Source organism: Nannospalax galili, unplaced genomic scaffold, assembly GCF_000622305.1.
Source record: "Nannospalax galili isolate Female #2095 unplaced genomic scaffold, S.galili_v1.0 scaffold72, whole genome shotgun sequence".
Lineage (NCBI taxonomy): Eukaryota > Metazoa > Chordata > Mammalia > Rodentia > Spalacidae > Nannospalax > Nannospalax galili.
This window is the reverse complement of record NW_008336933.1, coordinates 7,097,488-7,119,579: the sequence shown is the minus strand read 5'-3', so window position 1 is coordinate 7,119,579 and position 22,092 is coordinate 7,097,488. Positions and strand designations below refer to the sequence as shown.

At 43.2% G+C, this 22,092-nt stretch overlaps 1 protein-coding gene across 2 annotated transcripts in view; it reads right to left on the bottom strand.

Moving 5' to 3' along the window:
• Positions 1-824: 824 nt before the first annotated feature.
• Positions 825-22,092, bottom strand: part of Ssr1 (signal sequence receptor subunit 1) — a 36,620-nt gene continuing 15,352 nt past the window's right edge. Inside the window, exons 7-10 of one of the 2 annotated variants that reach the window (XM_029562853.1) lie at positions 21,851-21,944; positions 18,843-18,906; positions 1,953-2,078; positions 825-1,669 (exon numbers count right to left, since the gene is read on the bottom strand). In XM_029562853.1, coding sequence (XP_029418713.1) covers positions 1,645-1,669; positions 1,953-2,078; positions 18,843-18,906; positions 21,851-21,944 — 309 coding nt within the window. In that variant the 3' untranslated portion in view covers positions 825-1,644. The remainder of the gene's footprint in view (positions 1,670-1,952; positions 2,079-18,842; positions 18,907-21,850; positions 21,945-22,092) is intronic. The other variant, XM_008831648.2, reaches the window with a different exon arrangement.

The following is a 22,092-nucleotide window of genomic DNA, read 5'->3' as shown; positions in this document are numbered from 1 at the left end:
GCTTCAAGTCTCTGTCAGAACTGTGACCCTTAGAATTCCCTCAACAGCAGCCTCAGCCCTACTCAAGAATTTCTCAAGAAGTCTTAGTCCACACCCCACCGAACCTGCAGGACCAATCCCAGGGTGGATCTGCAGTCTGTCTTGACAAGTCTTCAGGTGATTCTGATGTGCAGATGTGACAGCTGCTCACAGGGATACTGGCAGCGTTGCTGAGACGAAGCAGTACCTCCACCTTCCAGGAGTTCTTTTTATTTATTTTTATTTTATGTGTATAAGTATATTGCCTGCATGTATGTAAGTGCACCACACATACGCTGTGCCCTTGGAGGCCAGGAGAGGGTGTCTGATCCCCTGGAACTGGACTTACAGGTGCTGGAAACTAAACCCGGGCCAGTGCTCCACTAAGCTTCTCTCCAGCCCAATCAGGAGTTCTTTTAAAGTGCAGGCTCCTGCGCCAGCTCCCTGAGATTCTGATTTAGTGGTGGGCTTCCAGGGGATTTGGGTACATGTGGCTCACAGGCTGGGTAGATGATGGATTTTCTCTGTATGTGACTACGTAGGAACACAGGTAAACTGGTGTCATTGGTCAGATGGGAGGCTGCTTCCTCCTCACCTTCCCTCCTCTCACACTCCCACCCATCCTCAAAGGTCCAGTTTTTCTACGCCTCCCTTCTATTCCTGCCCCACAGCCCCAACTGTGCTCTTTTGACAAATCCCACAATATCGTCATTGGCTACACCTGGCCAGTGTAAAGATAGGCATGGTCCCTATCTCTGACTCCCCAGAGTCTGGCACCCAGCAAGATTCACACATAGCCATAGGCCTTTCACTTCAATTTATTTATTTCTGTCCAATTTGATTCAATTGCAGTTCAACCTCGATGCACATCAGCACAATTCAAGCCCATGGCACATAAACACACAAAAAGCAGCCTCTGAAAACCAGGCTGGGGGGACCCACCAGCCCAGGAGGCTCAGCAAGACTCAGCATGGCGCCAGGCTCACCTGCCCCTGAGGGTCAAGAACTTGGGGGGAACCACTGAACCCTTTATGAGGTCCCCATCGACCCAGTCCTGAGGACACTCATCTTTGAACATTTCCTCAAATGAAAATGGAAGCTGCTGAGCCATGTGCTACACCCTATAATCATGGGAGTATGCTGGCTTGCTTCACACAGAGCCCTCTGTCTTCTGACCTCTGCTACTATCTATGTCATGGGGACACAGATGCCACAGGGCCATAGATGTTATCTGAACATGAGAGTCAGGTAACCCGAGTGGCCTTAGAGCTTGGTCATTCCTTCCTTCCTCTGTTCCTTGCTGGTGGGACCCCTATCCTCCTCCCCACTAGCTGGCAGAGAGGCTGGGCTTCCTGGGAAATCTCTACCCAGAAACAATACACAACAGCTGCTATTCATCAGCCACAAAGCCCTAGTGACACAGCCATTCCCAGCAGTGACTTCCCAGAGGACTCATGTGAGGGTCCAGTGAGACTGGTGCTGTCCTAAGTTTCACAAACATCAAACTGGTGCAGAGACACAGCAGGGCCTCCGAGGCCACCGATTGAGGGAACTTCCTGAAGCAGCAGAGGTGGGCCCATCCTGCACCTGAGACCATGGGCTGGATGAGCTGCAGGGTCCCCCTGGTCAATGTGTCTCCTTCCTCCTGCGCCTGAAAGAGCAAAGGGAGATGGTGACCTGAGAGGCCGCAAGATGTGCCCCCAACCACTGCCTCAGTGTGTGAAGCCTGCAGGACAGGGCAGTGGGGTCTAGGGTTATCTTATTATAAAGGTGTCTTTATGCTGCTGTGTGGAGTCCAACATTTCACCAATCAAAGGCCCAGAGATTCTCCCCACCCTGGTACTCTTAGAGTCTCTAAGCCAGGAGTTCGAAGTTACTAAAATTGGCCCAGAATGTGACTGAGTCACTCCCAAAGGGAAGGCCAAACAGCTTGCCTCTTCGCTGGGGTTTGGTCAGACTTGTATGCTTCAGCAGGGACCAGGGATAAGAAGAAACCCTGAAGTTTCCTCATGGGACAGAGACCACGGATGGACTCATCTGGAGAGACTTGGAGCTTCACTCTGTAAACAGAACCAGCCCTCAGACATTCTAACTCATTCTTTCATTCACTCAACACAGGTTTTGAGTGCCTACTGTGTGCCAGGCTTGGACTAGGAGCTGGAGCTGAGCTGGGGATTGTTTTCACAGTGAGCACACACACCCTGCTTATTCAGTGTATACCTGTCCTCATCATGAGGTAGAAAGTTTCCTCACAAGGTGACAGGAGGGGCTGGGGAGATGGCTCAGTGGTTAAATTAGGCTTGCATGCAGGGTGAAGACCAGAGTTCCTATCCCCACAACCCAGGTAATGTTGGGTGGGCATGGTGCCCTTCCCCGTATAATTCCAGTCTCAGAAGGCAGAGGCAGGGGATCCCCAGAGCAAGCTAGCTACCAAGATTAGCCATATTGGTGAACTCTGGGTTTGATTGAGAGATCCTGCCCCAGTGAATAAGGCGGAAGAGAGATCAAGGATGATTCCCAACATCGACCTCAGGCCTCCACTTGAATGCACACACGTGCACATGCACCAACACAAGTGTGGCCCCACACATGCAAATATGCATATGAACACAATATATGCAAACACATGTACAAGCACACATAAAATGGAAAAAGGAAAACAGGTGACCGGAGAACTGTGGCTGAGAAGGAAAACAAGACCTCACCTTCCCAAGGCATCCATCAATGACCAACATTCTGCACTCTGCAGGGCATGTGGCCCTGAAGAGCCCAATGGGAGGGTGCATCTCACCCCCGGTCCATTGCCTTCTCCTGGCTGCCATGAAGTGAGCAGCCTCCTCTGCCACATACTCCTACCACCATGATGTTCCGACCCACCACAGGCACAAAGCAATGGACTAAAACTTCTGAAACAAGTCAAAAGGAACCTTTTTTCCTTTAAGTTCTGTAGATTTTGGACTCTGAACCTAATCCCAAGAAAATGTCACACAAACTCTAACCTGGGTACATTCAGCAAAATAATTAGCTTCTACTCTTTAAAAAAAAAAATAATGCCAGTGTTGGGGGCTGGAGAGATGGCTCAGTGGTTAAGAGCACTGACTGCTCTTGCAGAGGATCCGGGCTCAATTCCCAGCACCCACATGGCGGCTATGAACCGTCCTTAACTCCACTTCCATGGGAATCTGAAGCCCTCTTCTGACCTCCACGGCACTGCATGACATGGGTGCACTTACATACATGTGGGCAATATGCTCATACACATAAAATAAAAATAATAAAATATTTTTTTAAATGCCAGTGTTGCTGGGCATGGTGGCACATGCCTTTAATCCCTCAGGAGGCAGAGGCAGGCGGATCTCTGTGAGTTCAAGGCCAGCCTGGTCTACACATTGAGTCCCAGGAAAGCTGGGGCAACAGGCAAACCCTATCTCAAAAAGAAAAAAAAAAAAAAAAATGCCAGTGTTGGGGTGAGGATGTAGCTCAGCGGTATAGTGTTTGTTTAGCGTGAGCAAGGCCCTGGGTTCAAATCCTCAGCACTCCAGCATCCTGCAAGACTATTCTAGACTTAGGAAGAATAGGTGGCATGATAAGTACATATTCTGAATGAGGAAAAAGGCAGCTGTAAAGAGCATTGCTGAGGGGCTAGAGAGATGGCTCAGTGGTTAAGAGCACTGGCTGCTCTTGCAGAGGACCTGGGTTCAGTTCCCAGTACCCACATGGTGATTAGCAACTGTAACTCTAGTTCTAGGGGATCTGACATCTGTTTCTGGCCTCTGCAGCCATTGCACATATGTGGCACACTTACATACATGTAAGCAAAACACTCATACACATAAAATTATAAAAGAGCATTGCTGCCAGGTGTGGTGGCACATGCCTTTAATCCTAGCACTTGAGAGGCAGAGGCAGACAGCTCTCTGTGAGTTTGAGGCTAGCCTGGTCTACATAGTGAGTTCCAGGCCAGCTGGGGCTATAGGGAGACACTGTCTCAAAAAGACAAAAAAAAAAAAAAAAAAAGAGCATCGCTGAGATAGCTAGTGACATTTGACTCTAGCCTGCAGATCAGAAAACACTGGATACATGTCATTCTTATTTTTATCATTAAAAAAATCTGTGTGCATGCATGTGAATGTGGGCACATGTGAATCATGGCATATGTGGAAATGAGACAACCTCTGGTGTTAGTTCTGGCCTTCCACCTTGTTTGAGACAGGTCTCTTAGTTCACTAGTGTGCATGCCAAACTAGCTGGCCCCTGAGCTTCCAGGATTGTCCTGTCTCTACCTCTCATCTTGCTGTTGAACACTGGAATTTCAGAGGCATGACTACAACATGACAGGAATGCAGCTTCCAACAACAGGTTTATTTTTTAATTTGTGTGTGTGTGTGTGTGTCCCTGTGTGTATATGCCACATGTGTGCAGATGTCCACAGAAGCCAGAATAAGTCATTGGATTTCCTGGAGCTGGAGTTACAAGTGGTTGTATCATCTGATATGGGTGCTGGGAACTGAGCTTAGGTCCGCTGGAAGAGCAGAATGTGCTCTTAACCGCTGAGACCTTCCCCCAGCCCCTGCATCTGGGTTTACATAGGTTCTGCAGATCTGAACTGAGACCCTCATACAGCAAGTGCTTTACCACCTCCCCAGTCGCATTTCCTAATTTTGATCATTGTAATTTAGTTATCTGAAAGAATGTGTTTGCTTAGGAGACAAATGCTGGTGTAGTTAGTAGCAAAAGAGCATGCCTGTCTGAAACTCACCTTCATACTGCTCAGAAGATAAAACATACATATGGTATGTATAGGCACACATGTGCAGATATGTAGGTCAAGGTCATAGGAATTTATACTATTTTGCATTTGTTTTGAGGTGTTTGCTTTTTGGAGTCTCGCTATGTAGCTCTGTCAGGCTTAGAACTTCCTATATAGACCAGGATGGCCTCAAACTTGCTGCATTCCTGTCCCTGACTCCCAAGTGTGGAGATTTCAAGCATGCACAACCATGCAGTTTTTCTGTATGCTTGACACTGCACTGAAATTAAGGGTGTGTCCTCACTGTGTGCTCCGCCAGGGGGCAGGTGTCCAGATCACCAGCTTGGAGAGAGCTGCAGTTGCATCAGTGGGAGACAGAGCAACAGGCAGCCAGAAGCTCATGGTAAAGGTTCTAGCTCCCCCTGATCAGCAGTGGGGAGCCCCTGAAATCTCTCTGCAAGGGAGAGCAAGAGGTAAGGGACAGAGCAGCTTGGGGGCTGGGTGGGCTGAGGAGACTAGACCAGCAGCTAGGAGAGTGGGTCAAGGCTTTGGAAGCGCATGGGCATGGGCCACCACCATCATACAGAGCTACTGGCATCTGGCAAGGGATTTGTGTGTGCAGGAACTGATGTGTCCGTACACACAGGATCCAGCATCAGGCAGTGAGACAGGATGCACCCACATGAACAAGATCTGAGGTTGCTTGGAGATCAGAGGACAAAGTGCAGGGGGAACAATGGGGCCAAACCTTTTAAATAGTTCATGGTTTGGAGGGAAAAGCTGCTACAGATGGGTTTTATCAGGCTGACAAATGATCATTACTTATGCAAGGTGGAAATAAGCTTTCTTTTTTTGCTTTTTATTATTTTTATGTTTGAGTGAATTGCCTGCCCCTGTGTCATGCAATGCCCTCAGAGATCAGAAGAGGGTGTCAGATCCCCTGGAACTGAAGTTACAGTTGTTAGCTGCCATGTGGATGCTGGGATTCAAACCTGGGTCTTCTGCAAGAATAGCCAGTGCTCTTAACTGCTGAGCCATCTCTCCAGCCCACATTCTTTTTTAAAAAATTTTATCATTTTTAGTTTATGTATGAATGTAGTGCCTGCATGTAAGTGCACCTGTGTTGTGCAATGCCCACAATGGTCAGAAGGCGTCAGATTCCCCTGGAACTAGAGTTGTGGACAGTTGTTAGCTGCCATGTGGGTGCTGGGAATCAAACTCGGGTCCTCTGCAAGAATAGCCAGTGCTCTTAACTGCTGAGTCATCTCTTCAGACCCCATTAGGTAGAGACAATTAGAAAGTTACTGTGGGTCAGACATTCAGGTCAGAGCTTTTTTTTTTTTTTAAGCATGCATCATTTTTTGTTTTTTAAGTGAGCAAAATACTTGATATATAGCAAGGAATTTAGAAACATTCCTGGATTAACTACTAACTCCAGTTATCATCTTGATTTCACAGGTGAAGGAAGAGGTAGAGACATGTCTAGAGACGTGCATAGTTACCCAGCCAGTGAGTGGACTTGTGAGTGGAAACAGCTGGTCTATTCTTCCCACACCACCATGTGTATACAAATAGACATGTAGCAGGCAGAGGCGTGGCTGGCGTTATGTTTTGAGACCGACGCTCTTAAGAAGATGAGTGTGGAGAACACATTCGGAGTGGGGCTGGTTGGTTGTAGTGGTGGCTCATGCAGAGAGAGCGTGCTTCTATAGACACAACCATTCTGGTAACAACAATCCGAAAGCATTTATCAATCTTGGCAAAGAAGTATTTTCACTCGGATATGTAATTTTGGGGTGGAGTAAAGCATGCTTGAGCCGGTTGCCTGGGGTCAGCTAGAGTAGGTGGTCTGTTTTAGGAAGGAAGTCTTATTCCCAGGCTTCTGTGTTTTCTGCCCACACCAAGGGGCGGCCTTGAAAATGGGTGGTTCAGCCACCACCAGCAGCAAAGGATGGCAAAAACACACCTGTGCAGACAGGCTTCAAGGGAGTCTGGGATATCAGGTGCACACTGAAACGTTTTCATTTCTTAAAAAATTTTGTATGAGTGGTGTGTGCGTGTGTGGGGGTCAGAAGACAACTTTATGGAGTTGGTTTTCTTCTTCCACCATGAGGAGTCCAGGGATTGACCTCAAGTCAATCAGGTCTCAAGTTGTCAGGCAGGCACTTTACCTGTTGAGTCATGTTTTCTTATCACTTGGAAAATTCTTGTAGTGAAGGATACTACCACTTTAAGTTATGAAGCTGGGTGTGGTAGCACATGCCTCTATCCCAGCACTCTGAATGCAGAGGCAGGTCTATCTCTGTGAGTTCAAGGCCAGTCTGGTCTACGTACAGAATTCAGGCTAGCCAGAGCCACACCATGAGACCTTGTCTGAAAAAATAAAACAGGCTGGAGAGACGGCTCAGGGGTTAAGGGCACTGTTTGCTCTTGCAGAGGACTGCTGTTGCTCTTGCAGGGGTTTGGTGTCTAGTACCCACATGACAGCTAACAACCATCATTAACTCCAGTTCCAGGGGGGATCCAACTGGATCCAACTGCAGATTCTGGCCTCTGCAGGCACTGCAAGCATATAATGCACTTACAAACATGCAGGCAAAACTCGGCGCACATAAAATATATTTTTAGATAATTAACTTTAATTTTTTTTTTTTTTTTTGGTCTTTTTGAGACAGGGTCTCCCTGTAGTCACACCTGGCTTAGGACTCACTATGGAGGCCAGGCTGGCCTCGATCTCACAGAGATCTGATCACCTCTACCTCCCAAGTGCAGGGATTAAAGGTGTGCATCAGCATACCTGGCTAACATTTAAAATTTGTTATTAGTGTATGATGTGTGTGTGTTCTGTGCAGGTGCATGTGTGGAGGTCATTCAGGGGACAAACTTTTGGGAATTGATTCTCTCCTTCTACCTTGGGTTCTAGCTTGTACCCAAGCACTTTTACCCTCTGAGCAATCTCATTGGGCCTCATGTGGTTTTCTGAGACAAGGTCTCACTCTGTCGCCCAGGCTGTCCTCAAACTCCTGGCAATCCTCCTGCCTCCACCTCCTGAGCATTAGGATTGTAAGTGTAAGCCACCATGCCCAGCTGGGACTTATTTTTAAATACTCTTAGTGACAGTCTGCAGACTCAGAACTACAGTTAAGGGGGCTGAACTTCTAGCTCTCCTCTTTCCTCCTGGAACTGTCATGGCAGGTGGGCAGCTTGTGTTGTGAAGTTGATGGTTTCCAGTTGGTATCATTTGGTAATGCCTGTCACTACTCATGTAAGGAGAAAGTACCTGAGGTTTTAAGTCACAACTGAGAAGGGAGTTCTTGGTACTGAAGCCAGAGCGTCTGCAGAAACCTGGATGGAATTTCACAGGAACTGTTTACAAGCAACACCTGTGTACTTGGTTACACTTCTGTCTTGTTTCGGTAAAATCCTCCTGGCTGAGCTGCAGCTAACAGCCTGGAGCCATTTGAATTCATTTTTTGCATGGAATCCTCAAGGTACAGCAGCTGTCCTAAGGGCCTACAAGTTCTTGCCCGAGATTTGTGCACCTGTGAACCCAAAACATGGCATGCAGACTCCTACTATTCCCCTGGGGTTTTCAGTGAATGGTGACCAAGAGGTGGTAGTCTGGGGTAAAACAAAAAATGAACAAAAACCAACCCTTAGTATTATGTGGGCAGCAAAACAATCACATGATGGCTCTGGACACACACAGACCTGCTTTAATCTGTTGCCACTTCATAGTTGATTTTATTTTTTAATATCAAGTTAACTTGTATTTTTAATTTCCTTACTGTAAAATGCACCCACTTTTACTGTGTGGCTGTGTGGAGAATTTGTATTTACCATACATTTACCACTGTGTCAAGTATCGTTTGCAATTTCAGCTGGTGACTTTTTGGCAGATGGGTACTGGAGCACAGGGCATTGCTCATACTAGGCAATTGACCGACCACTGAGCTGCATGCCCAGTCCTTAAATAGTTCTTGTTCTAAAGCTCACAGCTCGTAAGGTGACAAGCAGTGGAAGAAGCAGGCAGTAAGGACAACAAATCGGGGCATGTGAATGCACGGTGAGTGGATGCCTCCCTGAGGTAAGTTGGTAAGGAGTAAGTATGGGGGCTAGAAGATGGACAGAGGCTGACAGCCTGCAGGGAATGTGCAGGTGAGAGCCAGGTGTGGCTGTCCTGGAGCATCCTGAGGGTCACGTTGGAGAACCAGGTCCACATGAATGCTGGGGAACTGAATAAGGGCAGAGTCAAGACCCGAGGACGCTGACTTCTGGCTCTTGTGGGTGTGAAGCCCAGAAAGCTCAGCGTGTGACAGGGGTACAGCACTGAACATAGGGGCTGACACCAGCTCACAGCAGAGGGAGGGAGGACCAGACACTCACAGGTTACAGTGAGGAAGCTGGCCCTACAAGAATATTTCCAAGGGATTTCCATGAATAACTATGCTGACCTTCAAGCAGGCAGCGTGATAATGCACTCACTTTTTGGGGGCGGGGAGGGTACAGAAAAGCTACTGCAACTGCTTTGAGGATCACACTTATCTTCAGAGGCCCGGATACATTTAATATTCACATTTATTGCTTTCATTATAAAATATAAGCACTATACAAACATTTTGAAAAGGAGAAAAAAATAATTCACCACCCTAGCAACAAAGACTGCTTTAGCATTTTGGCATATTTTTCTTTAGATTTAAAATTTAAAGATTAATCTGAAATTTAATAGTTTTAAGCATTGAAAAAAAAACATAAAAAATACCGGTCATTATGGTCCTTTTTAAAAAAATAATTCTTCAGAGCATTTTTCTTCATTCAGCAGAAAAACTGGAAATATTAGTTACAAAGCTCAAGTTTTCCAATTTGCACAGCCTCTAATCAAGTGGCTTTTTCTATGAGGAACACATAGTTCTGTGTGGAATTAAAACCAAGGGAGATCTAGTGCTACTGCCTCACTGGGATCCAGAGAAGGAATGAAACCAAACCCATCCCACTTGCTTAGAGATGGCCACCTGGCCAGTGTGTAGACTGTGCAATTACTGGAAATCCAAACTCAGATGAGGGTAAGACCTTGAACCCTCATACGTCTTTCATGACCATGATCAGCAAGTCAACAGCCCAAATGCATGTGTAACATTTTTTGCTTTGAAATTCACCCAGTAGTTCAAGCAGGCCTAGAGCTTATGATCCTCTTGCCTCAGCCTCCTCAGCTGGAGTAAAGGCCTGCAGCATCAGGCATGGTTGGTATGAACCTCATCTTGTCGCCTTGATTCTACAACACCATGTGGTAACTTAAAATCTCAACATTGTGTATGTAGAAAGTGCTTAACTTTTCGAAACATAACTTGGAGGAAAGAAAATTTTTAATTTTATTTTTTTATACAGGGTATCACTATGTATCCCTAGAACTCGCTATGTAGACCAAGCTGGTCTTGAACTCACACAGATCCTCCTGTCTCTGCCTCTTGAATGCTAGGATTAAAAGCATGTGCCACCATGCCCAAATTTAAAATTTTTTTTTTCTTCTGCTTAGTGTTTTAGATTGCCATTGTGCTTCTAATTTCCTAAGACCAGTCAGTGACATAGGCTGGCACTTGAGAAAAATTTCATATTGCACAAAGACTCTTTGAAGATCAGATTTAATTATGGGATATGTAAAAAAAGATGCCTTTGACCAATGTACAGAACCAGAAGAGTGTTCCTTCACATCTTGGGTTTAGACTCAGCAGAGTCTCCAAATATTCAGCAATCGCACCTCAAAACTGCACAAGATTCACACTCATCATCCCCACTTTCACCAATAGATTTCAGACATAATCACCACACAGAACCTTAGACTGTAAAGCTTTATAATAAACAAACCTGCCTGAATTACACTGCCAGAAATCACATGCGCAGTGCTAGTTAAAAGAGCAGACCCGCCGCCTCCAGTGGGGAATCAAAATATACAAAGAAATGTTTTGAATCACTGGTGTTTTATCCAAATGGAATAAATTCGGTTCTCAATAAGTTCTTTGTGTCGCCAGAAGAACTGAAATTTAATTTTAATTCACAGCAGGGTTAAAATTAATCATTATTCACTAAACACTTAGGATTTAAGATTGGATAAAAGGAGTCATGTTGCTGAAGTACGGCAGAGTTGGTTGGATGGGGAGGTTTATGTGTTACTGGTTTGGGGTAAAATAGACAAATGGGTATCAAGCAGTTGAATGACCCTGAAAGAAATAATTTATGTCAAAGCACTTAGGCCTAAAGTAAGCAACCCAGACAACTTACAACAATGGAAACTGTGGAAGTTCCAAGGCTAGCCCACACCATATACTCAGGTCAAAGCTAGTCAACCAATCACCCAACAGCACAATCCTAGAAGTGAAGGTAAACTTGGGGATTAGAGGACCAGTCCTGGGTGAAGAAGGCTCTGGCAAGGATGGTGCCACAAGATCATAGAAGAGCAGGTTTTGAGGGCAAAAGCTAAGTCAGAAGGACAATGAAAAGACTGCAAACCTGGTGAAGAAAAGACAGCCCATGGCACAGGACATTCTGACAAGAGAGAAACAGTCAAATAGGCATATGGTGGAAGCAGAACTGGGCAGGACTCAAGACAGGAATGTTGGCAAGGGATAGACACCAAGTGAAGAACCAGACATTGAGAGGACGGTGGGAGAGGAGGTTTCTACCTGGAGACAGACTCCCAACAATCTGTGAGGACCACACTGGTGACCATGAAGAGGTTCAACGACGAGGACAGCAGCTCAGTGTAGTTTGGTGTCCACATAGCAGTCCTGGTGTCCCCTGGGTCACAGACACTGACCCATGGTTGGAGAGACTCAGGGACTTCTTAGGGCTTCAGGACAAAGCAACCATGTGCAATGGGTGAACTTCAAGTGAGGAAGGAGTTGAGAAGTTCTCACACTGCCACTGGAGTGACCCTAAACTTCAGGAAAGCAGCCTGCATCCTGTTCTAGGTCTCAGTCCCCACATTGTGGACGGTGTCCTTAGTTTGTAAGGCCTAACATTAACCTATCAGTATGTTTCAGACTGGGAAAGGACACATTATGGACACAATGAGGTATTCAATATAAGACCTTAAAATACATGTAACTCTAGAGGCTGCTTAGGAGATGGAATTCTGTCCTCACATGCACTGGGGGCTGAAGGCTGCCAACTGAACGCAAATGAACCTGCTCTGTGCTCCCTATCAAGGGACTCCTATCCAACTCCAACCAGCTAAGGCAGCAGCTAAGCACACGAGAAGAGGGTGTCCTGGACTCACCAAGGAGCATTGCCATAGCTGATGACACAATGTCTGAGAATAGAACAAGTGCCTGATAAATCCAAAGTGGACACTTTGTGGGGGGAGGGGGAACAGGGGCCTTGTGCACACTAGGCAAGTGCTGGGCCATACACCCAGCCCCTAAACACCATTCATAAAGTATTTCTCACCCTCTTTTCCAAATGCCTTTAGACTGGAAGCACCTGCTTTAACAAAGCTGTAAGATGGGTGGCTAGATGGATGATGATTAATGAAAAAGCTTTTTCAGAACAAGACTGCCTGCCTTTGGGTGGTGCAGTCTAATGCTACATCAAAGAAATTCTAAGAGGTAAGTTCACAATGTTCTGAACACCAAGAGCTTCATTGGAAAATACACAGCCTCTTCAAAGGCTCTGAAAAGAGACCACCAGCGTGCTGGTTCTGACTGATTACAAAAGCTCCCCTGCCAGCCTCATCCGGTTCATTATCAAACCCTCAGAGGTTGCCACACTGCATGCCAATCTACAGCCTTCAAACTTTTTCTCCTTGTAGCCCTAGGGACTGAACCCAGGGCCTCACAAATGATAACCAAATACTACTCCCTCAGCCCCCAACTTTTAGAGACCACCAGCGTGCTGGTTCTGACTGATTACAAAAGCTCCCCTGCCAGCCTCATCCGGTTCATTATCAAACCCTCAGAGGTTGCCACACTGCATGCCAATCTACAGCCTTCAAACTTTTTCTCCTTGTAGCCCTAGGGACTGAACCCAGGGCCTCACAAATGATAACCAAATACTACTCCCTCAGCCCCCAACTTTTAGTCTTAAAAAAAAAAAAAAAAAAGACTACTTGCACATTTAGAATTACTTCACATCAAAGCCCAGCAAGTACCATACATTGCCCCTTCCTGGGCTTCGTGGTTGTTATTACAACATGGCACATTTACAAGGGCCACAGGTCCTGGCTCACCCGAACACATTTTAAGCACTTGACTCTAGATTGCCTAACCACCCCAGGAGACAGGCAGCAAACATCCACACCTTGAAAACCAAACTGCCTCCAGCTAGGAGTTGGGATTTGAACCCTGTCAATATAATGTGAGGTGTTTTTTTTTTTTCCCATTTTGCTAAGTAAACTATTTACTTAGTAAGCAACTATTTTTAAAATTATTTTTAAAAAATATTTTATTTTTTATGTATGCATGTATTGCCTACATGTAGGTTAAGTACACCTGTGTTGTGCAATGCCTGGGGAGGACAAAAGAGGCTGTCAGATCCCCTGGAACTGGAGTTACACAGTTGTTAGCTGCCATATGGGTGCTGGGATTTGAACCCGGGTCTTCTGCAAGAACCACCAGTGTTCTTAACCATTGAGCCATCTCTTCAGCCCCTAAATTTATTATTTTTATTTCATGTGTATGAGTGTATTGCCTGCATGTTAAGTGCACTCATGTCATACAATACCCACAGAGGTCAGAAGAGAGCATCGGATCCCATGGAGCTGGAGTTATGGATAGTTAGCTGCCATGTGGGTGCTGGGAACCGAACCTGGGGCCTCTGCAAGAACAGTCAGTGATCTTAACCACTGAGTCATCTCTCCATCCCAGTAAGGAACTATTCTGAAGAACTATTTGATATTGCCGTACTGACTAGAGGATTATAGGCCAAAAGAACCAAACAATTCAGGACCAAGTCCTCAATTATCTCTCAACTGATGAAAGACTCAGACTATGTGGATAAGCTGCCTCTGGCTAGTGGCCAAGGCAGACTACTAAGACCCAGATGCTTATAGGTGGATAGGTCATTTGGCAACACCGCCAATAATAGGAAGTTACTATCAGAGCATTTATGAACCATACCAGTCACATGACAGAATGCTAAGTGAAAACAGGCCTGCCTGCATTTTCCTTTTTGTGCGTGTGTAGGCCAGAGGACAGCACTGGATGTCATCCTCAGGAATCCAGCCTGCTTCAACACTTTGGGACAGGATCTTCAGTGGCCTGGAGCTCACTAATAGAGCTAGACTGGCTGGCCAGCAAGCCCCAAGGATCTTCCTGTTTCCACTTCCCCAGGGCTGAGACTGAAGAAGCATGCCACCACGCCTGGCATTTTCACATGGGTTCTGGAGATCAAACTTGGCTCCTCATGCTTTCATGCTTACAAGGCAGGTAGTCTGCCAACTGAACTATGTTCCCAGTCCTTGCTTCTTTAAACAGCAACAGGCTTCTACCTACATCAGCTAGAAGCTGCATGTAAACAAGACACAGGGCTCATAGTACAGCAGAGATGCCAACAAGATGATGTGCTGTCACAGGCACCTACAGAAGTCTGTGGAAGGGAAAGCAAAGGAACAAAACACAGCACAAATTATCTTTGTGACTAGGAGACTCTAAACAAGAGCTATCCTTTGTGCTTTCCAAATAAACTGGATTTTCTTAGTAATGTCTCACTGTGCCTAAAGAAAATCCAAAGTGAACAGAAACTAGATCAGAAAATGTCTCAACTTGCAACCAGAGACTTGTAACTACCTGCCTATATAACACAGATACTTCACAGTCATCTCCAACATGAACATGGATGTTTCAGCTAAAAACAATCCAATTTTTGAGACAGTGTCTGGCTATGTAGCCAGTGGCCCCAATCTCAAGAGCCTGACAGTCAGCATTTTGCTATATTCTATCACATGTCCTTTATTCCATACATCTATATATATAAAACAATTTTAATTATTTTTATGTGTGTGTATTGCCTGCATGTAGGTAAATGTTCCCTTGTTGTGCAATGAATGCCCATCAAGGACAGAAGAGTTACGGACAGTTGTTAGCTGCCATGTGGTGCTGGGATTTCAACCCGGGTCTTCTGAAAGAACAGTGTTCTTAACTGCTCTCTCTAGCCCCCATGATATATTTTTTAAGAACATGACTGTTTATCAGAGAGACACATAAAGAAGTGCGTCATTTAATGGCTATTAATTAAATGGGGGTACTGTGACTAACTATATTAGAAAAATGAATTATCAAGTTCATGCCATAAACAAATCAGCTTACAATAGTACAGACAAGTTTCTGCAGTGCCTGGGAGCAAGCAACAAGCGTGTACAGCACACACACAGTACTGCAAGTGCACACTGCATATTCAGTGCTGAGGTTATTTCAACTTCCGAGTGGCTGGATTCTGGAAAATAAGTATTTATAAGCTATCCAACTGCTTGATTTTATAAAATTTCCATGTTGCATGCAGTACAAGGAAAGAATACCAGGGTTTCGAGCTGTACTCCTAAATAATTCTAAAATCTACAAAAGAAAAAACCCAGAATTTCAAATAATAAAATTACAATGTAAGTCTAGATTTTTTTGTTTGTTTGTTTGGTCTTTTTGAGACAGGGTCTCCCTGTAGCCCCAGCTGACCTGGAACTCGCTATGTAGACCAGGTGGGCCTCGAACTCAGAGATCCACCTGCCTCTGCCTCCCAAGTGCTGGGAGTAAAGCAGTGTGCCACCACGCCCAGCTGTAAGTCTAGATTTTGTGTAAATGAAAAGGGCTAAAACACACTAATATTAATAAAATTAATATAAGCCCTGCGGAAATGATTATTCAGATACCTGCCAGTCAATTGGTAAATGCCGTTCTATGTGTTCTGCAAGCTGATGTTCTCATAGATACAAATTAGCAGAGCCATGAAACCTGACGTCACACTTATATACATGGAGAGCACAAAGTGTACATTAGGTTGCTCTTCACTAGGCTGAAGGTTTTATTTAAGAAAAGATCCAATTTTACTGATTAGTTCTATAGCTGTAAATGCCATCCAACAATGTGGAAGAAGTCTATTGAAATATATTCTTAAACACCTGATTTTGGGTCTAGTCTATCAACATATTGATGAGAGGATATATATTGTGCTCAGTTAGATCAAAATTATTTTATGTCAGGCCCTAGGAATTCAGGACCATCCTGAGCAATATTAAGGGCCCCTTCCCACCCCCGCATCTAAAAGCACATAAAAAATTCATGATTCAAATGTACTAACCAAGTAGATTTTCCTTTATACCAAGGGTCCATACCCTGGACAGGATATCCCTGTCCTACAGGAGATGAACATTGTATGTCCCCGTGTGTACTTACATGCATCTACTGTACCTCCAAAACACCGTCATTAAAGGAAAGTTTCAAGGCTACATTACTGACACTTCTCTTCAACTAAGAAAAACAGAACTCCAGGTTGATGAACAGGCAGCAGCCCCGTGAGAGCAGACGTGCCTTCTCCACCTATCCCAGTTCTGCTTTCTGATGTCCACACTACTTTCCTTCATTTCTACTTCATTTCTCCCCTTAGGCTCTTACACTCAGCCCCACTTCCCTTTTCCAAACTCCTCAGGCAAAGTTTTGGAGGGCAGTATCAGTCCCCAGAGTCCCTTACTAGCTAAAACACGAACAGAATGATGAAGCTATACAACCAAAGTGAGATCCATGCTTTATGACACATTATTCCTAGGGTGACAGGCTCAATACACATGATTGTTAAGTTCCATTTTACAGATTCCGAAACCAACTTGTTCAAAGGTGAATTCTGAAGCCGTGGTTGATGTTGCAAATGACTATATTAAAACAAAGGAAAACTTCATCCAAGTATTTACATTTAAAAAAGACATTTAAAAACAGACTACTTATTAAGTGTGCTTGAACAAACCATGTGTGGAATTGAATTCCATTCATTATGGAGTTAGTTTCTGCTAAATACTTAGTGATGCTATAGTAGACTCTGGCATCTGAAGATCTGAGTTTTCAACTGTTCCCAATCTATACTAAAAAAAACAATACAGTCTATACTTCTGAGGCATTAATTTGAACCTCAGAAATGAAAGAGTTGCTACGTAAGGCAAATTACTCTGGGGAGAGAAGGGCTGGCAGCTGTAACTCACTGTGCTTTTTGCAACTGCCCACACTTTACCAGGGATTCAATAAACTCTCTACAGTCCATTTATACTTTGTAATTACATCTTACTGTAATTATGTTCTAGTAGTTTAATGAACTTAAGATGGTCACAAAAAGGTTTTGGAAAAATGTTTTTTGAGAATGAGAAGGGTCTTGTTACATTAAGCCAAAATTGTGCAGTTCCTCAGACTTCACAAAATTTTTTAAAAATAAAATACTGTTTATACAGCTCAATTAAAAACCCACACACTATATTACAGGTATAGAAAGTTTATAAGCCAGCAATGCAAATATAGGCAATTTGACATTTCAGCCCCTATTTGCAAAGTGATTAACAATTATACAACTTCTAACATTACTGGTTTTGGTGCACATGTTCAACAGTCTGCAAGCTTTTGTTTCCATATTTTGTTGCTTTCCTTTCTATGTGTGTGTGGAAGGGACTGGACCAAAGAAGAATGAAGAGAGGTCAGGAATGAGAGAGCCACTGAGATCTACCACGTACACATAATGCTCATGTGTGGGGTATGGCTTAAAGGCAGAGAAAAGCCTGTCTATTCACACTCCTTTTTACTTTCCTTTTAATCAAGCCTGACAATAGTGCCAGACTTATTTTACTACTTTGGGCAATAGTAACTAATAAGATTTCATCAAATCCAACTTAATTTTGGTCCTGAAATCTCAAGTGCACCAAGTTTTTGGAATTTTTCACATTAACTAAAGCCAAAAAGTAGGCCAATAACCAACACCCTCAAAAAAGATAAAGTTAAAAGAAAAACTGTATGACTGTTTAAAATTTTCCAATTAATCTTCTTGTAGATTAGGGTTAGTTGGAATGTATTCCTGCCCCTAAAATTCGATCTGCTTCATCTGTAGACCAGGAGAATTTTTCTTAGGATATTTCTGGCCAGGCATGGTGGCACATACCTTTAATCCCAGCACTTGAGAGGCAGAGGCAGACAGAGATCAGGGTCAGCATGGTCTACATAGCAAGTTCCAGTCAATCCGGGGCTACAGGTAGACCCTGTCTCAACCCCCCAACCCCCTAAAATAGAAAGAAATGTCTATTAACAAAATTCTCTCCTTAAACCAAACAAAAAAACAAAACAGAAATGAAATTGTTCCAGAGCGCTCCCTGGGACAACATAACAACTCAGTTTGCACAAGTGTACTATTTTCTGTTTAAAAAAAGGCATAGGGTTAGGATTTATATACCAAAGTTCACAGAATTTTCATGTTTCACAATTTTGTTGCTAAAGATCAGAATTCCTTAAATCTATTTGGTTAAGTTTTCTAAAAATGTGCATGATAGTAAACAGCAACAAAATACCAAAATGTGTCCATCTATTGCTAAGGAAGCAGCTACTCCTGCCTGAGCCTTTAGAATACAAGTTGTAATGGAGAACAAAAGGCTAATTTGTGCCATCAGTTTGGATTTGGTCAATTCCAAGGAATAAGCAAACTATCCCCTTAAAACAGTTCATGGCAGAATGCCTCAAATCATACTGGGGACAAATGTTCCTTGAACTTGGGGGCAAAAATCAGAAAATACCAAAAGGGAAAAAGCCAACAGCACCCTGCTGAGTATTCTAAAGGCCTGTTTCAGGTAGTTCAACAATGATTCTGGTAAGACAACTGCTCACAGACACACACACACACGCACACACAGTTTAATGGTTTAAAAAAAAACCCAAATTTGTCACTTTAGAAAAACAAATGCAGTGCATTTTCAGCAATATTATCGCCACAGACTCTGATTGCTCAGTCCACACACAATAGTAGTTGCCTTCTATGATGATATGGCTTCTCTGCACTAATTCCCATCAGGCCAAAAAAACATTAGGGCAGGGTAAGCACAGACTGAATTGTTGCACAAAGGAACATTTACTCATCAGATCCCACTGATCTCTTCTGTGCCCGTTTCCTAGGCAGCCTTCTTGGTGAAGCTTTATCTGGAAGAGAAACAAAGTTTCAAGTTTATCTGATCATTTAAGAATACTGGACTTTCACTGAACTTGGGGGCAAAAATCAGAAAATACCAAAAGGGAAAAAGCCAACAGCACCCTGCTGAGTATTCTCCTGAAAGTATTTTCCTTTAAATTTACCACGAAATTCAACACACACAAATAACATCTAGTAATAAGTTATACCTTGTACCTCCCTCTAGGTTTTAAAAACAACCTTTCAAATACCTTTTAAGGATAACAGCAATTAAAATGAAATTCTCGTAACTAGTATGGGAAGGTGATCTGCTCATGGTTAATGTACTGCTGCAGACACCTTGCAAATTCTTGAGTTCTATAACATGCTTCTATGTGCGAAAAGTAAAAATTCTAAAAGCACTTTAAAGAAGCCAGGTATGGTGGCTCATGCATATACCTCCAGCACTTGGAAGTAGCAGCAGGAGCATAGGGAGCTCAAGGGCTAGCACGAGGCCCTATCTCAAAAAATGAAAATGTTTAAAAGACACGACATATTTGCAGCATATTTCAGTTAGTTACTAAATAAGAGTTAATATTTGTAAGTGTAGTTATGCAGTTTGCATATTTTTGACAGTTATATAAATTTAATTGGATCAAGCACCCAGATAAAGGAACTTAGTATTTTTTTTTTTTTTTTTGGTCTTTTTGAGACAGGGTCTCTCTGTAGCCCTGTAGCCCCAGCTGGCCTGGAACTCAGTATGTAGACCAGGCTGGCCTTGAACTCAGAGATCTGCCTGACTCTGCCTCTGCGTGCTTTTGGGAAAATGGTTCCAAACACCTTAATAACACAGAAGTGTTTTGTTTGAACCAAGCATCACTGATGTGTATCATGTTTTTCAGCCACCAAAGAAACAATCTATTTACTATCACCCCCTCCCCCATAATAAAACCTAAGGAGAAAAACTTCAACTCCAAATTACTTGAAGTCAAAATATTTATTCTTTCCAGAGTGAACTTTAAACTATATGGCGGTGGGAGGGGGGTCACTTAAGTGAAAATGCACATCATTCTCCACAGGACAGGCCTAAAAATGTCTGCATTATCCCCTGAAAACATGCTTTAAAAAAAAGCCCAAACTGTTTTGTGATAGGAAAAACTTATTGCAACTTTTTTCATTTTTAGAAAAGCTAAAGGCAACGTAACAACAGAAATTTCCATTTCTCAGACTGCACTGTCAGTCTCATCTAGGGAGAATGGAGTTAAGGAAACAGATTCAGCTGAGTTGTTTGGTCTTTAAGATGAAGGTGAATCATAAAGCCTGGGTTGGCCCTGAAGTTGTAGTCCTCCTGTTTTAGCCTCTTTGGTCCTGGGATTTGGGGCAGTTGTCACCGTACTGCCTTGAAATCTTTTTAAAAAATGGCTTTTGTGTGTGTGTGTGTATGTTACTGTGTGGGATTATACATGAAAAAGGTGTGTACATGTGCATGTGGGACAACTTTGGGTGCTGTTTCTCCAGAGCTCTCTACCTTATTTTTTGAGACAGGATCTCTCACTGGCCTGGAGTTTATCAAGGAGGCCAGCAAACCCCAGGAATCTGCCTGTCTCTGCCTTCTCTAGTTCTGAGATTACAAAGGCATACCAACACACGCAGCTTATTTTACATGGGTTCTGGAGATCAAACTCAGGTCCTCATGCCTATACAACATTTTACCAACTGAGCTATCTTCCCAATCCATTTAATGGCATGTTAAGTAACAAGTTTTCCAACTGATCTCTATGTTAACAAGAAATTTATTACAGAAGACTTCATTCTATAGTTTTTTTTTTTTATTAAGGTTACCCTATGTACATATTTAAAACATTATTAAGCAAAGTTCCCATTATTTTCTATTAAAAAAAAATCAGCTTGACTTCAAAGGTTAAAAAGAACTTCTGGGAAGTCAAAGCACTCTCACCTGAAAGAAAATATTCTGGAAAACCCTGATTAGTTAATGAAACTGCTTCACAGTTTCTCACAGTGTGATTCGGAAAAGAAAGCACAGTCCTAAGCATAAAAGTGAAGCTGTAGAACCATATGTGGATAGTGATTACCACGTAGGCTGAATATCAGAGAAGGAAGTGTGTAGGAAATAATCACTTATGTATGGAAAATGAGAGCAGCAAAGCCAGGGACAGAAACTTTTATTTCTGTACCACTTAATTTTTCACACTGAGGCTATCTTACCATAATTTTATAAGAAATGCTTCTTCTAAAAGTCTTTCACAAAGTCTGGGCGTGGTGGTGCACACTTTTGATTCCAGCACTTGGGAGGTACAAACAGGAATCTCTGTGAGTTTGAGGCCATCCTGGTCTACAAAGCAAGTTCCAGGCCAGGAGACCCAATCCCAAAAACACAAAAACCAAAAAAAAAAAAAAAAAAAAAAAAAAAAAAAAAAACAAGAAGGAAAGAAACAGTCCTTCACAAAGCAGAGGAAGAGATTTCTGCATTTCCTCATAAAAGTTGTATTTTTAACAAACTACCTATTGTAATAAAACAATACTATGTGTTAGTATTTAGACTTATTCCTTTCAAATATATATATATAATTCCATTACTTATTAAACTTGCTGAAGAATTCATGCACTATGTAAAAGGCTCCCAAACTGCAGCAAATAGCATTAAAGAAACTAATCACCTCACCTCTTCTACTCTGCACTGAAGCAACAGGAAAGAAAAAAGACAGGAAACAGATTAGAAAGAGAACTCACTCATATAAACAAGCCTCAGGTTCGGAAGCACTTCTAAATTAAAGCATTAAAAATCACTATAAACATCAAGTCTTTAAGGGCTCCATTAATCATTATACTGAAGTCTATACAGGTAATGCAAAGACCAATGTTAAGCAGTACTAACTGAGCATTTTTTTTGTAAATATTAGGCATTTAATTTTCATTTCAAGAAAAACTTCTCACCCACTTTGTAAGGCAACTTACTGATCTGATTCAAAGTTTCCTGGGGAATCCAACTCATGTCAACATCATTTTGACTTGATGTACCCATTTCTACTTTCTGGATGGGTCTCTTGCGCTATGAGAACATAAAAGACATATTGTTTATTTACTTATTTTTTTATTTTATGTGTATGCATGTATTGCCTGCACGTAGGTAAGTGCATGCGTGTCGTGCAATGCCCACAGAAGTCAGAAGAGGCTGCTGGATCCCTTGGGACTGGAGT